This window comes from Phoca vitulina, unplaced genomic scaffold (assembly GCF_004348235.1).
Source record: "Phoca vitulina isolate PV1807 unplaced genomic scaffold, GSC_HSeal_1.0 scaffold8, whole genome shotgun sequence".
Classification (NCBI taxonomy): Eukaryota; Metazoa; Chordata; class Mammalia; order Carnivora; family Phocidae; genus Phoca; species Phoca vitulina.
In genome coordinates, this window is record NW_022589711.1 from 79,291,814 (window position 1) to 79,317,570 (window position 25,757).

The 25,757-nt window shown below is 40.3% G+C and overlaps 1 protein-coding gene and 1 pseudogene across 1 annotated transcript in view; one reads left to right on the forward strand and one right to left on the reverse strand.

Moving 5' to 3' along the window:
• The window catches only part of PPM1L (protein phosphatase, Mg2+/Mn2+ dependent 1L), a 295,870-nt gene extending 273,541 nt beyond the window's left edge, over positions 1-22,329 (reverse strand). The window contains exon 1 of the mRNA XM_032407313.1: positions 21,199-22,329. Within this exon, the coding sequence (XP_032263204.1) occupies positions 21,199-21,597 (399 nt within the window). The 5' untranslated portion in view covers positions 21,598-22,329. The remainder of the gene's footprint in view (positions 1-21,198) is intronic.
• LOC116634140 lies at positions 22,090-23,913 on the forward strand (annotated as a pseudogene).
• The last annotated feature ends 1,844 nt before the right edge of the window (positions 23,914-25,757 follow it).

A 25,757-nucleotide genomic window follows, 5' to 3' on the forward strand; every position in this document is an offset into this window, starting at 1 on the left:
ATAAAGCACTACAGTGCCAGGCAAAACCCTTTACATACACTTTATTTTACAATGAGATAACATATTCTCATATTTTAAAAAAGGGCTGGACCATGTCCGCTCTATAAATATGTCTACAACCCAATATCTAGCAGGGGACTGGTACAGCAGGATATTTGGTTCCACCGTAAATGACCTTTGAGTGAGTCTAAACCCCCTACACTGTCAAGGAGAAGAGCCCTTCACCTGAAACACCCACAACCCAAGGATAAACAGGGAGTTTGAAAACAATCAAACTTTTCCTCCTCTTTCTCTACTTCCTCCTACCAACGGGGCTTTCATGAAAGCTGGGCTAGAAAAACAGCTCTTTCCAACCCAAACATCCCTCACCACTCCACACACTCAGGTGGCTGTTCTAGTTGTCCCCTTATAATTCCACAGAAGTCTGGCTAGGCCTGCAATTCTTTTAAGCACATTTTTGAACCTGGGTCCAAAGGAGTCTTTGCCAAGTACAAGTAAGAAGCAAAAGAATGACCATTTTTCTTTTTGTATCCTGAAGATTTCTTAAGACCAAATCCCTACTAATTTCACTTCAGGGGCTAATGAAATTTTGGTATGATGGCATTATATTATAATAAACTGTCAGCTACTAAAATTTAAATTTTGAAAAACCAGTTATCAAGCACCTTCTCTTGCTAGACACTACAGGGTTCTCTGTATCCTTTATTTCAAATTAACCCTCGAAACAGCTAACATTTATTGTGCCTACTATGTGCCAGGCATCACTTTAAGTGTTTTACATTTACTAATCCATTTAATGTCGTAACAGTCCTACAAGGTAAATACTAATACAATTATTCTCATTTTTCATATGAAGAAATTGAGGTCTAGAAAAGGTTGAGAAATTTACCAAAGGGCACACAACTAGAAGTAGCTGAGTGAAGATCTGAAGCCAGGCAATCAGGTGTGAGAGTCCACAGCCTTAGCCACTGTCCTCCGTTGCCCTTCACCACTCAGTGAAGCAGATATTATCCCCCTGGCAGAGAAGGCAATACTGAGTTCAGAGGGGCGCCTGGGTGGCTCAGTCGTTGAGCGTCTGCCTTCGGCTCGGGTCATGATCCCGGGGTCCTGGGATCGAGCCCCGCATCGGGCTCCCTGCTCGGCCAGGAGCCTGCTTCTCCCTCTCCCACTCCCCCTGCTTGTGTTCCCTCTCTCGCTGTGTCTCTCTCTGTCAAAAAATGGATAAAATCTTTAAAAAAAAAAATACTGAGTTCAGAGTATATAATTTACTTGCCCAAGGTCAGACAGCTAGTAATGAATGGGCCTGGATTCAAATCCAGCCCTACAGGAGGTCAAAGTCCATGCTATTTTTATTCTCCTCCCAGCTTACTGGACTTAGTGATAAAACAGAACTGACACCTAGCTTCTTTGCAGTGAACCAAGGACTGAAAAGAAGCCATCTAAAGCACATTCCCCCAACACCTCTGCTTGCTTTCTCTAAGCTTCAGGATCTTTTGTATAGTACTGTTCGCTTTTTTCCAGTTTACATATTTTTTCACAGCAGAAAGTGGCAAAGAAAAGAATGCAATAACAGGAACATGTTAGCTGTAAGTGACTGCAGTATAGAATCAAGCCAGGCAAAGCATTTTTAGACTGTTTGCTGCAGAAAATGTATAGTAAGCACAGCAACTAAGCCCTCTTATTGTGGGTTATGCACAAAAAAGAGAAGGAAGTATTTTTTCACACCTTATTATTTTACCAGGCAGAGTCTTCTTTGTGTTATTCAAGTGTTTGGATGTGTTTGAGAGAGTTTCTGGGCCCAGAGCCTTTCAAGTCCTCAAGACAGGTTTTCAGCAAAATCTGCTTCCCAAGGATACGGCATGGTTTCTTTGCCCTGGCACTACTGACATTTAGGCTGGAAACTTCTTTGTTGTAAGGGGGAATGTCTTGTGCCTTATAGGATGTTTAGCAGTATCTTTGGTTTCTACACACTGTACACCAGTAATATCACTTCTCCCATGCCCCCTGCAGTTGTGACAACCAGTATGTCTCCAAACATTGCGAAAAGTCCTCTAGGTGGGGGCACCTGGGTGGCTCAGTCTGTCAACTCAGTCAGCTCTTGGTTTTGGCTCAGGTCATGATCTTGGGTCGTGATCTCGGGTCATGAGATCAAGCCCTGTGTTGGGCTCATGAGGAGCACAGAGTCAGCCTGAGATTCTTTCCCCCTCCCTCTCCCTCCCCTTCTGCTCCTCCCCCTGCTAGTTCACGTGTGCGTGCGCGGGCACTCTCTCTCTCTAAAATAAATAAATAAAATCTTTAAATCTAAAATCTTCAAAAAAAAAAAAATTTCTCTAGGGAAAAAAAAATCATCCCGTGTTGAGAAACACTAGGACACGTCTCCAATTCTAATCATTCAAATTATTCTTACTTTTGGCCCCCTCTCACTTTTGTTCTTATTTGTATTATTCTCTCTGTAGTGGTTGCTTTATAAACATCCTTATTTGTTTTGCATATTCAGACAGGGACCATGTTTATACTTTTACATCTCCCACAGCTGCAAGTCATTTGTTCTGTTTAAAGGACTCAACAAAATGTCAAAATGTCAAGAAATCCAGGTGCTCCTTAAAAAAAATACTAACTCTGAAGAAAGGGTATATGGGAGTTCCTTGTACTAGTCTTGTAACTTTTCTGTAAGTTTGAAATTATATCAGTATAAAAGTTGCAAAAATATTTTTAGAAATATAAGAGAAAATATTTGCAAATCATATCTGACAAGGGGTTAATATCTAGAACATAAAAACTGCTAAAACTCAACAACAACAAAAAAAAACAAAACAAAAACAAATAACCTGGTTAAAAAATGGGCAAAAAACTTGAACAGACATTTCTCTAAAGACGATATACCAATGGCCAATAAGGATATGAAAATATACTCAACATCGTTAATCATTAGAGAAATGCAAATCAAAATCACACCCATTAGGACGGCTACTATTTAAGAAACAGAAAATAATAGTTTTGTCAAGTATGTAGAGAAGAAGGAACCCTTGTGCACTGTTGTAGGAGTGTAAAATGGGGCAACCACTATGGAAAATAGCATGGCAGTTCCTCAAAAAATTAAAAATAGAACTACCATATGATCCAGCCATCTCACTTCTAGGTATATATCCAAAAGAACTGAAAGCAAGATCTTGAAGAAATATTCACACATTTATGTTCATAGCAGCATTATTCACAATAGCAAAGAGATGGAAGCAACCCAGATATCCATTGCCAGATGAACGGATAAACAAAATGTGGTACGTACATACAATAGAATATTATTCAGCCTTAAAACAGAAGGAATTTGGGGTGCCTGGGTGGCTCAGTCGGTTAACATCGGCCTTCAGCTCAGGTCATGATCTCAAGGTCCCGGGATTGAGCCCTGCATGGGCTCCCTGCTCAGTGGGGAGTCTGCTTCTCCCTCTCCCTCTGCCCACCACCCTGCTTGTGCTCTCTCTCTCTCTCTCTCTGCTTCTCTCTCTCTTAAATAAATAAGTAAAATCTTTTTTATAAAAAGGAAGGAAATCTTATTGCATTCTACAACATGGATGAATTTTGAGAACATTTTGCTAAATGAAATAAGCCAGTCACAAAAAGACAAATACTGAATGATTAATTTGAGAAACATTTATGGGGTACCCACTCTGTATAAAACACTGAGGTGGTATGGTATATCCGAACGTAGACGTACAAGAACGGAGGGGTAAAAACAAGCATGATGCTAGCCTAAACATCCCTACCCATAACTTCTATCCAATTTCAGGAAAGTCAAAGTGTTTTTCAACTCAGATTCAATACTGCCAAGGAAATACCACGTTCTCATCCTGAGACCTCATCTTTCTCTGAAATGATGATTAGTGTAATTATACGGGTGAAAAAAACCACAAAGCAACTTCTGTTTCCTGTGGTTGGTTGAGCTGAGAAAGAGGTAGCTAATGGTGTTACCTGCTAAGAAGTGAGTTATTATGGTTTTCAATATGATTCATAAAGCTCCCCAAAGTAGAAAATGTCCCTTTTGTACATGAGAATTCTATAAACTGCTTCATGTTGGACATTTTCTAAAAATGCCATTCCTTCAACTCAATAATTAGCATAGAGGAAACTAGTATATTTTGATGACATTATATAAAATAAAATAAGGTTGATGATTTCTATTCCTTTCAAAAGTATTCCCACACTATCAATAAGCTGTTTTCCATTCATACAACTTATTTGATGCCTCTCTTCTTTGAATATAAACCAAGAGTGTTTGAGTTCCAAATCTTTCTTGGGGGGGGAAGGAGGGGTGGGGGGCTGGGGCAGAAAAGAGGGAGAGAGAGAATCTTAAGCTCCACACCCAGCATGGAGCCCGAGGCGGTGGGGGGAGAGGGGGTGGTTGATCTCACAACCCTGAGAGATCGTGACCTGAGCGGAAATCAGTGCTTAACCAACTGAGCCACCCAGGCACCCTGAATTCCAAATCTTAAGTCTATGAATCACTGTTTCCACCCCCAGGCAGCTGAAATTGTTCATTTACATTTCCCCACTCTCTGACACTCACTAAATACTACATATAATATTACTTTGCATGATGCTTTTGGGAGGGAAGCTATAGATTTTTCAATTGAGCTCTAGGACGTGTTCTTTTGTACTTACATTTTAAAAATGGAGGCATGACTAGTGTCCTATAATCAATAATACTACTAACCAAATAACTGAGCCACCTTTTAAAGGGTACATTGAGGTAAATCTGAAAATGTTGCCTAGCTTTCTCTAAGGAGCCAGCCTCAATTCCCCAAATTCCTACCTTACAACCAGAAATAGAGTTACCTGTCAAACACATGAAAATCACTTGCCTAGACTATCCTGCAGAATTCTCCATATTTAATTTGTGTTTTCCTTGGTCATTATTTAAAGGACTTCTGGGTGGACTATACACTTCATAAGCCATGAGAGTTGATGAAAGAAATAAAGAGAATAAATACAAGTGAATAGTATAAATAAATTACTTTATCTCCTCAACTTGATTCCATTCCCATAAACTTGAAACATTTATCACAGATAATCTAAAGTGTTAGATACCTCAGAGATGACCCCCATATGAATGCCTTGCCAAGCCATCCTTGCAAAAAGACAGTGGTACAGAGAAGGAGAGGACTTTAGAATCAGACAGACATGGGAAATATTTTAATCCCAGCTCTGCCACTTAGAAGTTGTGTAAGCCTGGGCACACAGAAGTCTGAGCTTCAGTACCCACAACTGTAAAATGGGGTAACAACTGCCTCAAAAAAACCATGAGGACTCAGCAAGAAAGAATCAACGCAAGCCCCTGATATGCTGCAGACACTCAAAAGCCAGAATGAGCAGAGCCCTTTGGTTTCCAACACATACAAGACATAGAAAATGCAGTCACACAACTTGGTGTTTCCTTTTCATTTGTTAGGCATTTCTTTCTAGAATTACTGTAAGGCATTGTTATTAAAACACAAGCATCTGGGACAGTGCGGGCACACCACAGGAACTCATCAGAGGCTTGAAACTCAAGGAAGCTGGACTCTGGCTGCAGAGAAAAGGTACCTTAAAAAATGAAAAATAACATAAAATGTTCATTTGCCCGTGACAGACAATAAGTTCAGAGGAGGGAATGATTACTTAAAGCTGACACGACCAAGCAAGAACTCATGAAAGAGCTAGAAATTGAGGGGAGCCTTGAAATTAGGACAAGACACCAGGTATGGGAAGAGGAATAAGAACTCTCAGAGAACGGAATAGAGCCGACAAAGGAGCGGCAGTGGACATATGTATCCGTCGGGCATTCAGGGAATAACAGACCATTTTTGCTGTAGTGCAGACTTTTGTGTAGAGGAGCCACAGAAGATAAGGTTGAGTAAGGTAGAGTAGTCAGGGATGAATTAGAAGAACCCAAAAATATTTTTTTTCAAAGAAATAAATCATGGTTCGTATAAATTACAGACTTTTAAAAAAGAAACAATGTATAACCCAATGAGCTGAGAAGACTGATACATCAGAGATATCAGTGAGTGGGCTGGACAGAAGAGAGACTAGAAACTAAGTGATCGGTTAAGAAGCCACCATCACAGTCCAAGCAGGAAGCGATGAAAGGCTGAATTAGCATGATGGTGGTATGAATATAAAGAGGGACACAGGGGGCGCCTGGGTGGCTCAGGTCATGATCCCAGGGTCCTGGGATCAAGCCCCACATTGGGCTCCCTGCTCAGAGGGGAGCCTGCTTCTCTCCCTCTCCCACTCCCCCTGCTTGTGTTCCCTCTCTCGCTGTGTCTCTCTCTGTCAAATAAATAAATAAAATCTTTCAAAAAATAAATAATAAATAAAATCTTTAAAAAAAAACACTTCATAACTACTAGAATGATTAAAATAAAAAAGACTGGCAAGGATGTGGAACAACTAGAACTCTCATACATCACTGATGGAAATGTAAAACAATACAACCACTTTGGAAAATAGTTTAGCAATTTTTTAAAAACTTAACCTACACCTAGCGTATTATCTAACAATTCTACTCCTAGGTATTTGCCCAAGAGAAATGCCTATGTCCATACAAAGACTTATACATGAATGTTCACAGTCAAAAACTGAAAGCAACTCAAATGTCCAACAATAAGGCAACGGATAAACAAATTTTGGTATATCCATACAATATAATAGTAAGTGATAAAAACGAATCTACTATTGATAGATGCAACAACATTGATGAATTTCAAAATGATTATGCTGAGTGGGGAAAAAAGCCAGAAAACAAAAAAGAAGTGCATGCTGTACATCTCCATGTATATAAAAATGTTACAAGATGCAAACTAAGTCTATAAGGACAGAAAGCAGATTAATGGTTGCCTAGGGATGGAGGGGGGGACTAGAGGAAGACAGAAGAAAGGTATTACCAAAGGGCATAAAGAGACTTTAAACAGTGTTGGATATGTTCATTATCTTGATGGTGGTGATGGTTTCACAAATATATGCAAAACTGATCAAATCACATATATTAAATATATGCAGTTTCTTTTATGTCAATCATACCTCAGCTATTTTTAAAAACAGTTGGGACAATAGGCAAAATTTGAATATAGACTGTGTATCAGATAAAAGTATCTTAACAATGGTAAATTTTTAAAACTGAAGGAAGTGGATGTCCTAATCCCCATAACATAAAGTCACCACAAAGGCTGGGGATGAGAGCTTCTCTCTGATAAACTGGGAACATCATTTGGGCACTTCCACTATTATCCTATTTTTGAGAGAGAGAGAGAGAAAAAAAAAAAAACTAGCTGTCCTCTTCATCAGAGAATTCCCTCTTAAGCAGTATTTCCAAAGTACATGCCTGCCTGTACTCTTTCATGTCTAAAACTGTTTGCATTACATAATCCTTTGGGGATAAACAACTTCCATCTCTGTGTGGCTCTAACAGGAAGGTGCAGAGAACGTCTCTGGCTGCTGTCATGTTCTCAGTTCTGTACCCGTGTGCTTCTTTAGCAGCAACCACTTAGATCCTGTACATGGCATTAAAAATACAAGCTTCTTCTCCAAGAATTCTTTGCTGCTCAGAGAGTCTCGTTCTTAGACAAACCCATGGCCAGACAGTTATCAAAATAGTCTAGACCTACAGGTACCTTATCAGGTACTCAGGAGAGATGTCAGAAAAATGGGAATGGTCAGAATCCTCGATGGGTCTCTCTTCTGAAATCAATGGAGGATAAAATCCCCCAGCATCTCAAGCCATAGGCAAGAAAGAAACAGCAAGCGTAAACTTTTTGTATGTATTTATGAGCATAAATTACCGGGCTAAGTGCCCATCTCCATATTCCCATCTGGTGTCAAAGATATGGCTGGCACTTAGATTAAAAATAAAGCACTCAATATGGCATTATAATCATCCTTCTAAAATTGACTTTAAAAATAATCAGGATAAATTAATCTTACTCCCAACTCCAAAAGCCACATGTTTATATGCTGCTTTGTATCTTTAACAAACTAAATTTTCTCAAAGTGATCACACATAGAAATATACAATATGCTCTCTTTAAAAGAAGAAAAGTTCTTGTCATCATCTGAAAAATCTCAAAATATTCATCAATTTCTTATTCTGTTATCTTTCAGAAGGTACAGTGAAACAGTACCATTCACAAATTTACACAAACTCAAGATACTCTTATCATTTAAAACACTGTAAAACTCTTTTTTATATGCATATACTTTATTCTGTACTATACATTACTTTGGACATGTAGTTATACATTTACAATTACATATAACTCTACAGAATAAGAGGTGAAAATCACACACTCTTCTTTATGGGCAATTTGAGGGATCTTACCTAAGATTTTGTCTCTGTACACTAACACTACCTAACCCCACTCAGGATGAGAACCTTGTGTAAGCAGCTGCAGTTTCCTTACAAGACAGGTAATAGAAATAGGGCAAGGATTTTCTGCAGAGGAAATCCCAGAGAAAATAAGGACAACCTTCACCAAAACCAGCAGCAGTGCAAGGGCAAGATGGCTCCAGAGTTCCCACTCCTCTAGAACCAGGGGAAGACATTCCTGTGTGTATCTTGCTAGGTCTTCATAACCTGCAGAATCAGTATTCTATATGGTTAGATACTGTACTTACTGTTTAGACTAATGCTTTCTGGGACATTCCCATGAGATGGATCTACTGATGATAATTTTTCCCCAAAGCAGAAAAGACAGTGTTCTCCCCTTCAGGTAATCAATGCACACTAATTTTCAGCATCACATCTACACCAAGTTCTAGTCCATCCTCGTGATCAGTCATTCTCTTGATTACCATACCTTGAATATCCTTTCTTCTTTGACTCTTACTTTACCTTTGGATTTCATCTTTCATTATATCAGTAAAGATACTTTAGCCTTATTATCCATAAACTGAAGCCATTTCACATTTCTCTGATCTCAAACTTTTTAAATAATCCCAAATATAGGAACATAATATGCACTGTCGTGTGTATTACAGAACATTATTCTGTTCTAGTTAATGCAAGGAGGCAGGAAACAAAAACATAAAATATAACTACTTAGAAAGCAGGAAACAGGGGCGCCTGGGTGGCTCAGTTGGTTAAGCGACTGCCTTCGGCTCAGGTCATGATCCTGGAGTCCCGGGATCGAGTCCCGCATCGGGCTCCCTGTTCGGCAGGGAGTCTGCTTCTCCCTCTGACCCTCCTCCCTCTCATGCTCTCTGTCTCTCATTCTCTCTCTCTCAAATAAATAAATAAAATCTTTAAAAAAAAAAAAAAAAGAAAGCAGGAAACAAAATTACATTATTTGTAGGTAATGTGATTGCATATCTCTTAAAAGAAAAAAAAAAAAGTAGAGAGAATGAATCACCAGAAAAGCCACTAAAACTAAATAGGAAGTTTCGTCAGGCAGCATTTCTATAGACTGGTAATCAACAGTTAGGAAAATATAATGAAAAGATGGCCTCACTGTAATCAATTTATAGCAGCAGCAGCAGGATGACTACTCCATCCTCACACACAGAATTTACTCCAATTCAGCCTACAGAAAAATCAGAAGACTAATGCCCTCCCCTCTCACTGGAGCCCAGACCACTGCCAAGCCATCCCCCTCTAAAATGTGTACAAAAATTCTGACCCTCCCAGGAATCTCTTCCCTCAGGCCTGGAGTAGATCAGAATATTTTAAAACAAAATAACAAAACTTAAGATAACTAATAATTAGGAGACAAAAATCCTGAATTTGAACAAATTCGTTGTCTAAAACAGGAAGGTAGCAAAAGAGAAATGGATAGCCCACAAAAGAACTGCTAGGATACCTTCACATTCATCAGCAGCGCTACCTGTACTGAACACACAGTCATATATTAGAGCAAAAAGCACCTTGCTGTTCTCCAGACACTCAGGCCACTCTTTGTTGCTAGCTTATACAGAACAGAGAGAAAATCTGAGTTAGAAAACTACCTAATAGTTTCTTAAGACTTGTTGGGGCCCTTAAATACCAAATTTACATCTCAGCTCCCAGGCAAAGTCACCTCTAAGCCAATCCAAAACTAAGATGCTTTGCCGTTTTCTAAAGTCTTCTAAAGCTTTCTTTTTTCCTCACGTCAGTGTTATATACTTTACAGCAACATTCTCCAATGAGTTTGCTAATGTGCAGACAAGGAATGTTCCAGACCACCTTCTCTGAACTCCCTTCCCAACTGTGTGGCCTACCCAACAACTGTTCCCACTTCCCCTTCTTCCTAGCTAACAAAACTCTAGCCTTGTTCCCCTTTCTAAACTGTCATGACCTCCAGAGAAGGCTGGGCTCCTCCCCAGACCAAGGTGAATTATGTTGGGTCAGAGTTCATCATGGTGATGTAATTCCCATGGCCAAGTCATTGGTTTAGGCATGGACACAATTCTGGCCTAGGAGATGTAGGGGTGTTTCTAGAAAGGTTTCCTTGGTCTTTAAGAATACAGGACAGGTACAATTTCTTTTTTTATGTCTCTGGATATAGTTATATAAAGACTTGAAGTCATTGAACTGCTTGATCAACCAACTTTGGAAATACCCACACTTCCGGGCCTTTTGTTAAGGGAGATAATAAATGTCCCTAGTGTTTAAACTGCTTCCACTAGAGTTTTCTGTCATTTGCAACCAAAACCTCCCAAATAATATACCATGTAAATGTCCAGCTAGAATTTATTCCACCTATGGCCTAAGCATCTGACAATGGACATAAAAGACAAAACTAACCAATCTGTAAAACTTGAAGAGGACATTTCCTTTATTGCCAAAACAGCTCATTACAAAGAGGAGCTATTATTGATCATCTGGAAACTATTCTTTCTTTGGTAAAATTACCTTGTGTCTCCTTTCTTTGAGACGAGTGCTTCTTCTATAAATTTGATGTACTTATTTAATATGAGGGGAGGAAGATTTTTGAATACCATAATCTTATTGAGTTACAAATGGTTAACAACCTAATCCTAATATATCTCTGTTGAGGCCAAACTAAGAGAAATAGGTTTAAACTGAAGGGAACTAGTTCATATATAAGGATGGATTTCCTGAAAGAAAAGACTATAGAAAAAAAAAATTCTCCAGGGACATTATGGACTCTCCTTGATGAAAGTCTTTAAAAATAGAGTATTCATGTAGCTGTGAAGCCTTAGGCACCATATTTGGATTATATGACAATTCAAGATTCCTGCCAGGCCTATCTAAAGAGAAAATGTATCTTCTTTCTAAACGGAAAAGTAGAAAACCTCTAAGTGTTTAAATAAAAGAGAAGCAGAAACTTCTTAACCCCAAATTCTGGGTCAGTCATATTTATCATATACCTATGCAAACCAATTGTTATATCAAATTCACCTCATTATTCTAGAGAGCAAAAAGGTAAACAGTATGACAAAAAATCTGACTATGTCTCAATTTCCAGAAAATACAAGTGTCAGTACGAAACTTATTTCACCAGAAAATGTCCAGTGACTAATTAAACTGAAAGTTAATTTATTTAATTGAAAAGAGATTTGAAAGCACTTACTAGATTAAAAAGAAATGGTATATACTTATCAGAATAAAACAGTTTTTGCCCTAATGGCAATTCTATAACTAAAAGAATAATTTTTAAATGGTTTTGTTTTGTTTTTTAAGATTTATTTATTTATTTAAGAGAGATACAGAGGAGGGAGGGGGCAGAGGGAGACGGAAACAAGCAGACTCCCCTCTGAGCAGGGAGCTAGATCCCAGGACCCCAAGATCATGACCTGAGCTGAAATCAAGAGTCAGACGTGTAACCACTGAGCCACCCAGGCACCCCTTAAATGTTTTTAGATGAAGAATTTTACTGTCCAAGAGTAGTGCTGAATATAGACTGTCCTATTAAAATTACAATTTGAAGTATTTAAGATTTATTCCTACAGACCATTAAATTCCCACTCACAGTTATAATGACTAAAACTTGGAATATTCATGTTGAAAAGCAAATGCAAATAAGTGTTCACTTCTCTAGGGAAGTCATAAGGTTTGCTGACATAATGTGCAATGGATAACTGGTCTTTGGTTTAGCAACTAAGACACATAGATTATCTGTCAGCTGCTCGACCCTGGACCAGAACAAGGAGGGCAATAATGATGGACAGTATGGTAAAGAATGTGAGTCTCAGAAATACAGACTACTGCTATGGTGACTTTCACTTTGTACCAATTAGAAAAAGGCACCCTTTCCAAGTGATTATGCCTAGCTTGGGGAGCAGACAGTTCTTTTTTACATTAGAAATGGTATCTCTCTATCTGGTATCATTGTACAATGAACATTTTACATAATTATTTGTAGTAGCCCGACTTACCATCAGGAGCCCTGTGCCCAGTAACAGACAAGAACTCCCTTCTCCTCTAGGAATGGAGGAAAGTAGGTCTCATTTTTAACAGACTCAACTACCAAAACCTTCCCTCATTCTAGACAAGTTGGAGGCAGCTAAGGCTCCATTAAATTGAGTCCTAGTCTCATTAAACAGAAGGGGGAAAAAAAATATTCTCCAGAAAGACCAAGTGATCAAACTTTATAGATTTGTTTTTCATCTAAGTTATTATATCTTCACTTTTTAAGCACAGCTTTTCATAGCACAGACTTCAACTTTATTGAAAGAATATCAATTAATCAATATGCATAATTTTTCTCTATATGAATACTTACTTAAAGTGCTCTATAGGGAGGACCTATAACTATAAAAGAAAGCTATAAAAGGTACTGTAGCACCATTAACTATGTTTTAAATGATGGCTTCCTTTGTTTATTTAAACTTTACCTTTGAAGATTCATATTAAAAATAGATTATAACTAGCCATCACCAAAGCCTGGGCTTAACTTAAGGTTGACTAAGAGAACAACGTATGAAGCAGCCTTCTAGAATGGAAACAGAAGACCATCATCTACTCAAACTAAACGTACCAACTCAATATTATAAACAAATGAAAAAATAATATTTTGCGCCTTAAAATTAACAACTGTTTACATATTAGGAAATTATTTTAATTCTAAAAAAAGTGCTTCAGTATAAAGAGAAATTGTTCAAACACATACACATCACTACATATTTATCCTAAAATTAAGCCTTTGGTACTGTAAAGTAAAATAAAACCTAAATCATTTTTGCGAATGGCTATGTTAATGCCACTGTAAATTCTATGCAAGCCTTTCATGAGCTAACAGGCAAAATGTTAGAGATTCTCTGTAATGGGACAGAGATTCTGCCAGCAAAGAAGGGGAGTGGATGAGAATGGCTGTTTGTGAGTCACCACCTGCTCTGACTTCTGACCCCAAATTTTTTTAACTGTAGGACTTCCTTAGACAATTATAAGATCTACCTAGCAAGATTTCCAGCATAGAGTTTTCAACAACAATACCACATGTCACAGGGACACAACTGTCAGAGTCAAATGAGAAACTCCAAGTCCTACTGAGCAACATAAGACCAGGCACTGGTCCCCTAACAATGCTATCCACACATCATCGCCCAAATTATGAGATTCGCGGAGTTTAAACTGATAGCATAGGGTTTGCAGACAGATAGCTCTAAATCAGAATCCCAGTTTCAAATTCTAGTTTCACCACCTATGAGCTACAAGAGACTTTGGGTAAATGACTTAACTTCTCAGTGCCTAATTTCTACATATATATAGTACCTACCTCAAACACTGTTATGATAATTAAAGTTAGATAACATATATAAAGTACTTAAACACTGCCTGGGAATAGTACACATGTTCAATAAATGTCAGCCATTATTATTATTATTATTATTATTATTATTATTATTATCAATAATGGTGGTTTCTTTATTTCTCCTCTGATCCAGAAACCCCACTTCTGGAAATCCACCCTGGAGAAATAATCAAAGCTATAGTAGAAACACAAAAATTGTTATTATTTCAAAAATAATAATTATTATTATTATAATGTTATTTACAATGGTAAAAAGTAAATGTTACCTAAATATATACCAATTAGAAAGCAATTGAGTTATTTATCAAATAGCCATTCAGTAAAATATTAATCTATCACTAAGAAATACATTAGAAATATATTAAAGAATTATGGAGCAAAATGACTTCATGTTTATAGGCTTATAAAAAGTGGAAAAAGCCAAGATTTTAAAACTATATGTACATCATTATAACAATGTAAAAATATATTTAAAATGCATATTAAAAAAAAAATGAGCAAGTAATACACCAAAATCATAAGAGTGAATGTGACAAGAGGATGAGATTTTGAATGATTTTTTTTCTTTTCTATACTATCATGTAGTTGTATTACTTTTATAATTTTAAAGTCAATCTATTTTTAAATATGTTTAACTTGCTACAGATATATCCACTAAATAGGATTATTCAAATGGAATTAAAAGTTAAACCACAAAAATATATTACTGAAGTGGTTAAAGTTCAAAATAGAAATTAAGAATAATCAAATATTTCAAATATTAGCATTCAAAATAAAAATATTACTTTTTTGAGTTTTTCAAGTATTTTTTATTGAGGTATAGTTGACATACAATATTATATTAGTTTCAGGCATATGAGACAATGATTTGATTATTTATACATATTGAGAAATGATATTGAGAAATGGTCACCACATATTGAGAAATTAAGGTCTAGTTAATATCTGTTACCACACATGGTTACAGAATTTTTTTTTTCTTGTGATGAAAACTTTTAAGATTTCCTCTCTTAGCAACTTTCAAATACACAATAAAATAGTATTAACTATAGTCACCACACTGTACATTATATCCCCATGACTTATTTATTTTATAACTGGAATTTTTTACCTTTTTGACTCTTTTCATCCTTTTTGCCCATGCCTCACCCCTGCCTCTGGCAATCACCGATCTATTCTCTGTATCTTTGAGCTTGGTTTTGTGACCGGTAATGACTCAAGTACCCAAACTGGTGAATTACTTACTTTTTAAACTAAGCTAGAAGGAATTCAGGTTTATTACTATAATGTCTTCCCATTTACCTGCATTAGAAATGGGGGTGGGATTTCTGCTAGACCACTGAGAACTGCCCATAACTCTGGGTTCCCTATGAAGGTATGTGACACATGAAATCTTAGCTGCCACAGAAGTCACAGTGGAAAGCTGTTCCAAACCAGTGTTCTTCGAAGAGTGGCATCACTAGATGTACCTCCTACCTGGGAAGGGAGTAAGCAGCCTGGCCAACAATTAAATTTTAAAAGCCACTTTTTTGTTCATAAAAAGCAAGGGGAGAGGGATGGAGAGAGTCCAGAGGCAGCCACAGACTAGGAGAAGAACCTTCTAAAAATCATTCTACTCTTTTAAAAATAAAATAAAATAAAAAATAAAAATAAACATCATTTTACTCCATCACAACGGAGATGGCTTCTTAGCAGATTGGAGGCCAAAAACTTCATTTAATGATTTTCCATTCACAGTGCTGATATGAAGTTTCTTTTTTAAATAAATACTTAATTTAAAAAAACAGTCAAGCTAAAAAATATCATTGACTATCAAAACACAGAGGTGACTCAAAAATGAAAAAAAATAAGGTATTGGCTTCTAAAATGATAACAGTTGGGGAAAGCCTGCTCTGAACACATGGGCTACCTGTGTTTTTTCCAACTGTGCCTGCATTTTACTTCTTCCATAACATTTTCTTTTTCCTTCAACCTGTAATGTCATCTTCTCATCCTCCCTCCACTTAATCTCTGTCTCCTGAAATGCTAGGATATAATCAAAAGTCAGCTCCTCTTCAAATTTATCCAAGACTCCCCAAGCTCCCTCAGTCAGGCTATCACACTCTTGTAGTTGGCCCGACCCCACCTCATAGCTCTGCTATTAAGAAGCTCATCTCTCCAAGTAGATGGAATGCTCCCTGAGGGCAGAGAACGCACTGATTCATCTTTAGGCATCACAGAGAACATAATGCTGTTTTCCACATGTGTCAGACTATACAGAAAATGTTGATTTAATTGAACTGAATTTCTAAATAATCTGTTCAGAAGATGCACCAAGGTCAGCAGTCATGATCCTACATTCACCTACAAATAGGTTCCTAGGCCTGGGAGAGGGGGGCTGACGAAGAAGGAAACTACCCCTCCTTTTTTGGCAGAAATGTCAATGTGTCATTTTAAACCAAAGTAATCTGAGTTTTCTCTTAAATCAAAAGGCATTTGTCCACATTAAATCCACAGGCCTCTTGTAACCTTGGTAATGTGGGATTTCAACATTTACTAATAGCAGCTATAATGTCTGAAAAGCAAATCATTCATTGTGCCACTCATTATTTAATTATTCAGAACTATATCTTATTTCAGAAAAGATCCAATGAAACTTACATAAATACATATACCACAACAAGATAAAATGACATTATCTCAGAAGAGAAAGAAAATGACAAAACAAAGGAAAACTGAATGTAGGAAAGATAAGCTGTCCTGGGGGTGAGATTTATATACCAAATCAATGTATTCTATAAAATTCTGCACATTTGTTAGAGGTAGGTCAGAGGCTTGGCTCTAACACTTCTAGTAGCCAACAAACACAGGATGATCCAATCAGCCACACGATTCAATCCTTAAGCTAAAAACACAAAGCCATCAGAGAACTGTCTTTCCCTTGGTCCTCATAAAAAGGATACTATATAATGCAACAAATAAAGTCCTCGAGGACACCTTTGCCATTGATTTCTCAGAAAACTTTGGGAAGACCATTCCTCATAACAACCCTTATAGGCAAATGACGGCACACAGTCAATAAATGCAAATGATGGAGAAGAGGACAATCAGGCCAAGGAAGGGGTCCAGGTACACAGCTCCCTGCAGGTCTACATTTATCAGAAACAGATTTTATTCTACCTGAACTAACGTAAAATCGAGAGGCTTCATGCATCCACTTATCTTTAAAGTTATAAACAAAACTTGATGCACATGTCCATTCTTCTTGGGCTATATCTGTAGTTTCATAACATCCTCAAAGGGAAGCATGACTCAAGAAAAGTTAAGAACCATTAATCTAAAGAACTAGACTATATGTATCCTTCAGGAAACCTTCCATAAGCAGTTTCTCCTCTGAACTTCTGAGAAGTGCTGAGCCTCAAGACTGCAGTCCCCGACAAGCATCTGAAGTACAACTTCTCTGATGCCAAGTGTGGAACTCTAAGCTTAACCACTGGCCAAGCTATGTGTCAACTGTATGATACAATGACCTTTAATACAGTAAGGATGAAGCACATAGCAATCTGTTTTTCCAGATAGGTTTAAGCCATGAACATTGACAAAGTTGCCTCAAAGGATTGGTGATATTTCTTCTAAATAATATAAAAAGTAAAAGAAGCAAACAAAAAAACACCCACCTTTTGCCAGTAGATAAAAATTAGAGATAGGCACACACACACAAAAACATTTTCCTAGATAAACATTATTTTTTAATTTTAAAAATAACCTTTCCGCATCAGTTGGTATAATTTGAGCTATTTTTTTACCTTTTGTTGTTTTAATCTTTTTTAAATCTTTTATTATACAGAAAAACAATCACTGCCATAGCTTTAAACACACACACACACACACACACACACACACACACACCAACCATCCACCCACAGTATCATGATTAGAATGTCCCAAGGGCCCAACAGCATCAAGTGAGGAAGCTGGCCTATAAGAACACTGAGACAAATCTCTTTAAGATGTCATTCATGTAGAAGTCACAGCTATCCAGAGTCTGGTCCTCAGCATAAGAAGTCCAGAGATAAATCTTTTTCAAAAATACACAATTGAATAGACTAAAGAGTACCAACTCATGCTAAGAGGCTGAAGTGGGAATCAGAATACCAACTTATTAATCAATCATAGAGAATATTCCTTTCCCTTAATCAGAAAATTTGCACCAGAAGCCAGGATGCTGCTTCCCCAATGCTAAGATACCTGAAATCCCAAATTAGTAATCAGTTTACCATAAGTTCGAACAAAGAGATACAAAGTTTGAAATTATCCATATCCAACATATGCCTTTCTAGTGATCAAAACTGTGGCTTTCACATGTAGAGTCTCTCTTCCTAGGATATTGTTGCCCTAACAATGCAGACTTCTTGGTCTCTAAGCTTTCTTTTCCACATCCTTCCACATCCATTAAGTATTTCTCTAGAGACGGTAAAATACAACTGATAGAGGTGTACCTTATGTTCATTATTGTCCCTATTTTTCAGATTAATAACTCCCAGATAAAGTTGACTAAGCAACTTGTCCATAGTCACAGCCAATATAAGGCAAAGCAGAGATTCAAAGCCAGATCTCAAACCAAAGCCTGTGCCTTTAACTTGCAGTAAATAATGTCTTCAAAGTGTCTTTCCCTGGGCCTCCCACCTACCAGTACGATTTAAATGCCCCTACTCAGTGTTCCCATAACACCCTAAGCACACCATGACTGTAATTTTTGTTATACAGATCTTTCTCACTACACTGAAACTTTGTGAGGACAGGAAGCCTATCTCATTCACCTTTGTATCCCTAGTGTGCTATCTTATCAAGGTAAATATGCAAATTAACTTGTCCAGTGGTTTAATATAAAAATCACCAAACTGAAGGCCTTGAACTAACCTTAGGAAGGTCACATCTTAAGCCCATCAACAAATACCTTATCTAAAAAGTGGGATGAAATGTATATATACAAGTTGGCTTAGCTCCTTTCTACATTTAAAAAGCAGTACCATTGTAGATGGGCCCTCATTTTTTATAGACTATCTTACTAGTTTGAATTAGTAGAAATAAAATTAAAGTCCTCATTTATCTTCTGTACACAACATATACAAATAATAGGGAGCTCAGAAAAAGCTTCTTCTTTTCTGAAAGGAGACAACTATCATCTGTACCAAAATCAAACAGTGGCACCCTCCTCTGGTGAATGTTACAGGAGCTAAAACAACACAAAGGACAACAATTAGATGGTGGGGTTTTCTTTGAATGAAAGAAAAAGCAAGAGAGAAAATACCTAATATTATTTGTTGTTATCACATTCCCAATAGCAACTAAAGAACTACCTTTTACATTACTTTTCTTATTTTGCCCTAAAACAAAGCCAAGATGAATGAACTGGCTACATACTATAGGAGATTACAGATAGAACAATTACTCTATTTTTAAGGAGGGTATCTATACGTGTAAAATTCTTCTATTTAAATAAAAACATTGATCATGTCCCTTTTCTGGATGATACATTTACCAGAAGATAGTACTGGAAATTTTTCAACCTGAAATCTGTTTAGGTCCACACTTCCAGGTTTTAGAATATCAACTTAAAAGAAAATTTAAAATACTCATTCACTTACACGTGCAGGCTCAAAATATGTCAGTACCACACACCCAGGCAAGCACAACCCAAAGTTTCACAACATTAATATTACATCTGGACCTTTAAATTAAAAATAAATCTGTGCTTTCTAAGACCAGAAGCAGATTAACAGCTGCCCAATTTTAATTTAAAAATATATAATAAATAGAAGCTTTATTAAATGATTTAAAAGTCTAGGCTAGGCACATAAAATGAAAATAGAGACATTCTGATCAAACCAAGAAAACAATTTAGTCATTGTACTGGGAATATTATCATTCAAATATGTTTTTACCCAAGCACGAGCATCTCTTCCCTCAATTAATTTCAGGTCTTTCACCTATCCTGTGACCAAGGGGAAAGGAACCCCACCCTACACAAAAAGCTACAAAATTACAACCAGTAACAAACCTTCATTTTGAAAGACAGAACATAGGGCTAGGGTGGATGGAAAATAGCAAAAATTGATTTCAATTCTACCAAATAAATTTTCCAACTAAGTTTGTCATTCCTGGCAAAGTTGGTTTAAGGCAGATAGACCCAGTATCTGGGAAAGATTAGCAGAGTGGTGGGTGAAGTGACTTTGTATCAAAGACAGAATGCAAATAAAATAACCAATTGAAAGCTTTCTCAATGTTCACCCAAAGCAAAGGCCAAAGAAAAAGAAAATCATGACCTGCTGACATCCCCTACAGCCCACCAGAGACCAGAGGACCAAAATGAGAGTTGGAGGGAAAGTTGGATGAGGTACAGAGCACGGGGAGTGGGGTGGGGTGGGGGACTCATGAAGAGGGGGTGGCAAAGGGGGCAGAGGGAATATGAGTAAAAAAGTATCCTGCAAAAAAAAAAAAAAAAAATAGTATGCAGCATTGAAACTCTTACCAACTGCCAATTGAGAGAGATGGGGTGGCTGACTGATGCGCTTGGGAGAATGGCGCTGGAGCCACATTTGCCACTCACTTCCCCTGGGCCAATGCCCAAGGACCAGAGCCGACCCTCGCCCCTACCTCCAGGAAATCTGAGCCCCGGCGCGCAATCAGGGTGCCGCAGAAATGCGGCAGAAGAACCCGAACCGGCCTCCAACATCATCTTTTGCCCCAGATGAACCCCAAATAAAGGAGTTTAGAAGCAGGGATGCCTGCGCACCAAGCCGGCCAGGGCGCCCGGGCGAGATCTGGGCACCGCCACCTCTGCGGGCATTGCCACCTCGGCAAAGGCCAGAGACATCCCGGTCCCGTGCCACGATCCAGCTAAAAGCAGGCGACCAGTGAGGCGCTACTGTCAACTGGCCCGATTGCACTTGCAAAGTTAATGGAGTTGGGAAGAAGCGAAGAGCTGCCCTTCGGGTTCTTCCTCTAGGAGAACGGGATGGGAAGGAGTCACAGCTTCCTTCATCTTCAATGAGCCCTCACTGACTCGGCTCAGCAGATTTTGTCTCTTTTCCCTAAAGAGAATCAAAGGTATTTTCTTTCTTCTTTGTGCCTAGCTTAGCCTCAAACCCTAGAACAGGGGCGCTGAGGCCCTAGGCCAAAGTTCACAGCAGAAACCATAAACTCTCCTCGAAAAACTAGCACAGTCATTTGCTGGGTTCTGGCCTTGAGAAACCTCAAATTATGAGGCACAAAATAGATTGTGGACGACCCTCCCTCCCCCAAATTGGCCACTGAGACCAAGAGGTCTGGACCCAGCAGTATTTTTTAGCAACTTGAGCCACATTTGGATCTAGTGTCTTTGTCCAGCCGGGCACCGGGTCATCACCACGCCCCTCGCACCCAGTTCCTACCCCGCTGCTCACACATCCTCTTGTTTACGCACACCCACACAAACAAAACCCCAGAGAACTCCTACCTCACCCCCGTGTCCGTCAAAGATCCCGAAGATGGACGGGTGCGTCTTGTTGGCTAGGTCCGTAAGAACTTCAAATCGGTCCTCCATGTGGTCTCTCCGGCCCTGGATGGAATACACAGCCACGTTGTGGCTCTTAAACTCCCAGGTCTTGGAAAACTCGGCCTCCAGAACGTCGAGCCCCCCGAGCCGATCGTTCTGCATGATCTCGGCCACCTTGCCCTTCACCATCTTCACGGCGTCCCGGCTGGACTTGACGATGGTCTTCACCTCGTCCGTGTGGAAGAAGTAACTCCACAGTGCCAAGCTGATGCACAGCAGGAAGAGCGTCTCGGGTCTCAGCAAGAAGTAGCGCATGATGCGACCCAGCAGAGACAGCAAAGTCATTGTATCCTCTATCATTTATTATCGCTACAGCCCCAACCACCAGCAGCGACGCGCGCCCCGAAGGCTCGCCGGGTCCCGGAGCACTGCGGGGACAGCCCGCGGGGAGGGAGGCGGAGCAGTAGCCGAGGGATGGGGGAGGAGACTCGCGGAGCCGGGCAGGAGGCGGACGAGCAGGCTGCTCCCAGCCCGCACGGCGAACAGAGGCAGTTTCCCTTTTGTCTCCCGGCCTCGGCGGCAAGGAGGCCCGCGCCTTGCGCACCGGCGCCTGTGCCCGCGGATGTGCCGCCTCCCCTCCACGCGCCCCTTTGTGAGGCGGCGGCCGAGACGGCAAAGGTGACAGCAAAGCAGCAGCCGCGGGTGCCCGAGCTGGGCTAGAGGAATCAAGTTAAAGTTGCGCCGGGCGAGTCTACGGTGGTGGGCGGGAGAATTCGGGGGCGCTGGCGCCCGCGCGGCCCCTCCGCCGGTGCCCCCTCGCCGCTCTGGGGAGAGATCAGCAGCAGGTGAGGAGGCGCGGGGCGCGAGAGCCCAGCGGGCAAGGGATGCACGTCCCCTGGGTCGCCGCGGCAGGGGAGCGCAGAGCCTGCCGAGCGCTCCGATTCCTTCAGACACCCCGGGAAGCCCCCAGAGAATAAAAGTTTTGCGGGAGCCTGGGCAGAGGCGGGGGTACGCGGAGCCCGGCGACGCAGCACGATCCGCGCCGGCGGGCTCAGCCAGCCTCTCCCCAATACCTCCCTGCTCCGCTCGGCACCGCTCGGCTCCGCTCGCGCGCTCCCTCCTCTCGCCCCGGCTCGCGCTCGCCCCGCCCCGCGCGCGCTCGCCCCGCCCCGTCCCCCCCTGGAGCTGGGACTCCAGGCCCGAGGTGCTCGCGCCGAGCTGTCAAAGGCTGAGGCAGCTCCGCCGAGGCTGGCTGGCCTGCCGCTCCGGGCCGTTCAGACGAACCGAGGGGGAGAAAAGGGGTGCGTCCGCTGCCCAGGTCGAGTAGATGGCCTTTCCTCCCTCCTGTGCGGGCTCCCAGGACAAAATAATACTAGTCCTGGTCGTCTGAACGGTGGTTTTCTCGAGAGCTATTGTCGCCGGCTGGAAAGCAAAGTGCCGCACGTGAGCGTTCCCCCCTCCGGCTGGTAGCACTGTAGTGCGGTCCCCGCCTCGCCTGGCATAAGGCAAGCGAGAAGGGACGCACTTCTCCAGGCTCGCAAAGCGAGGCGGAGAGGATCCGACAGTTGGGTTCTGTGACAGAGGCCTGCCAGGATCTCAAGAGAGGCGGAGAGCGAGCCTGAGGCCTAGAACCTTTCTCGCGACGAGAAAGACCCTCCCGACGACAGCAGGATGTGAGCACTCGGAGCCCCAGGGAAGTGAGCTCTGAGGATAACCTCGGGAGGGGCAAGGATGGGCTGGCCTCCCTGAGGGCTGCGGCCGCCCTTGGAGCAGAGGACTAACCGCGAAGGCCTTCGGTGGTGGCAGCCCTTCAGCGGAGAGACTCGGAGCCTCCTAGTGGAGCCACGGGGCGCTCCCGACCCCGCCGCGGGGCTAGAGCTGTGCCTGGGCTGTTCGAGTTTCAGGATCCTTTTGAAGCTCCAAACTCGAGGCCTCCTTCCACCTGCTCAGTCATCGCAGGAGAAAGTGCAGTCGGGGCGGGAGTCTCTCGATGAGCGGAAGTGAAGGGCTGCAGAGAAGAGTACGGGCTTCCCAAAACCATCAAGGATAACTTGTTGAAATACGGGCAGGTGTCGATGGCCTTGAAGATTTGGGGGAAATGAACAATGTACAAATCAGCTTAAAATACAGAAAGAAGTGAGCTTTAAAGGAAAAGAGTCACTCTCGCTACCCCTGTCCAGGAAGAAAAGTGCTGATCTGCCCCTTCCAGTCCGCTAGACTGGAGAGTAGAGGCTGCCTGATCCAAGCCCAGCCAGTGTCTGTCTCCCCAAGTATTCCTGCCTTGGTATGATCCCGACTACGTTTTTAAGAAATAAATAAATAAATAATAAAATAAAATAAAAAGGAATAAAATACTGGAAGGAAATACACCAAAATGTTCAGTGTGTTTAACTACAGTAGTAGATGATATGTGGTTTTCATGTTCTGCCCCTGGACTTTTGTGTGCTTTTTACAACTTTTCCAAAATATTTACAAAAAGCATAGATTGCCATCATAACCAAAAAAAGAAAGAAAACTTTGACATTTAAATGGCATATACAGTATGTTCTCAATTACATAAGCATGCATAGAAAAGACAGGAAGGAAATACGAAGAACTGTTAACAGTATGTTGGTTTTGTTTGTTTGTTTGTTCGTTTTTTGAGAGAGAGAGAGCATGAGAGTGGGGGAGGGTCAGAGGGAGAAGCAGACTTCCTGCTCAGCAGGGAGCCCGATGCCGGACTCTCTCCTGGGACTCCAGGATCATGACCTGAGCCAAAGGCAGTCACTTAACCAACTGAGCCACCCAGGCGCCCCAACAGTATGTTGTTTTTGACAACTAAGATATGGTCCCCTATTTTGTTTTGCACTTTTTGGTATATTCCATCTGATAAATAGAATAAACAGTTTTGAAATAAATTAAGTCATTCTGTTCAAAAGTCATAAGTCATGAGATTCCAAAATGAGATAATGAATTTAAAAAGCCTTTAGGAACTATAAAGCAAAAGTAATACATTAGTGTTGTCATGAAGATATGAGTTTACATTATTTCTTATTGTAAATTAGCAAATGGCTTTTGGGTGCATTATCAGTTTCTCTGTACATGAACCTTTCTCTAAGGCAAAGGCACCTTCCAGATAAGTTGATCAAGAATCCAGAACTACAAGTCCAACCAGGCCCTGGAGCAGAAGTAAAATTCCAAACCTAGGGGCCCATCCAGCCTGTCCACAACATTACTATATTGATGATAGCAGGAGATACTCATGAGAGGCATGACTTGTGTTTCTTCCATACCTAAATAAAGAAGAGAAAGGACCATACTGGTTTCCCTGGAAGTTAAATAGCAAAAGGAGGTCTTGACTTGATAAATCTAGATATCCTGTGGATTCTGTGGAGATAAGCTTTGACATTTACATCTAAATAGTTCATTTTTGTGAAAAATCAATAAAATGATTTTTCCAGCAGACCCTATAGGCATTTTCTCATTTCTTTTAAGAAATTCGTATCGTTTACATAGTAACTTTTAAAGGCCTAATAAAGCGTTTTGTTAGAGGTCGCTGTGAATGTTAATGTATTTGAGAAAAAGACCTTCCTCTAGTGACAAACTAACATTTGCATATTCCTAGAAATTATAAAGGTTTTTCATGTATATCAATTTATTTCCATTCTCATAACAATCCTAGGAGGAAAATAAAGGAGCTATTATCTCTGTTATAATATGAGGAAAATGAGGCACAAAGATGTTAACTGAATGCCACAATTCAGTATAAGAAGTTGGAAACTCAAACTCAGTTCTTCTGACCACCAATTCAATCCTCTTAGCATCCATTGATTGCCCAGTGATACTGAGATGATTAGTCTAATTTTTATGCTTCTCTAGTAACATTTCAGTGGCTCTTTGTTACAGAAATCTGAAAAAGAGTACACAGGCTCTTATCCCACAGTTCTGACTTTAACCTTTGACTTTAGCCTTGTCAGCACTGCACTGTTAAGTACCTCACCCACAGAGAATATGTGCTGGGCAGTGGACAAGTACAAGTAAACTGTCCTTCATCTCTACATAAAAGCCTAAAAGATTTGTTGCTAGAGTAAAATACTGTCTGAATTTCACAGGGAAGAAAAGAGTACCATAGACTGTGCCTTGTGCAAATACTGTACCATTACAGGTGACATAGTAATGAACCAAGAGCTAATTGCAATCCTAAGTTTTCATGAAATACAGTAATAGTAATAAATATTTACCAGGTAATTACCATTTTTAACTCTGCAATGAACTCATGTCAGCCTTGCAAGAATATAAAGAACAGGGGCTCCTGGGTGGCTCAGTCGTTAAGCAGCTGCCTTTGGCTCAGGTCATGATCCCAGCCAGGGTCCTGGGATCGAGCCCCGCATCAGGCTCCCTCCTCCGCGGGAAGCCTGCTTCTCCCTCTTCCATTCCCCCTGCTTGTATTCCCTCTCTCGCTGTGTCTCTCTCTGTCAGATAAATAAATAAAATCTTTAAAAAAATCAAAAAATTTTTAAAAATTTAAAAAATTTAAAAAA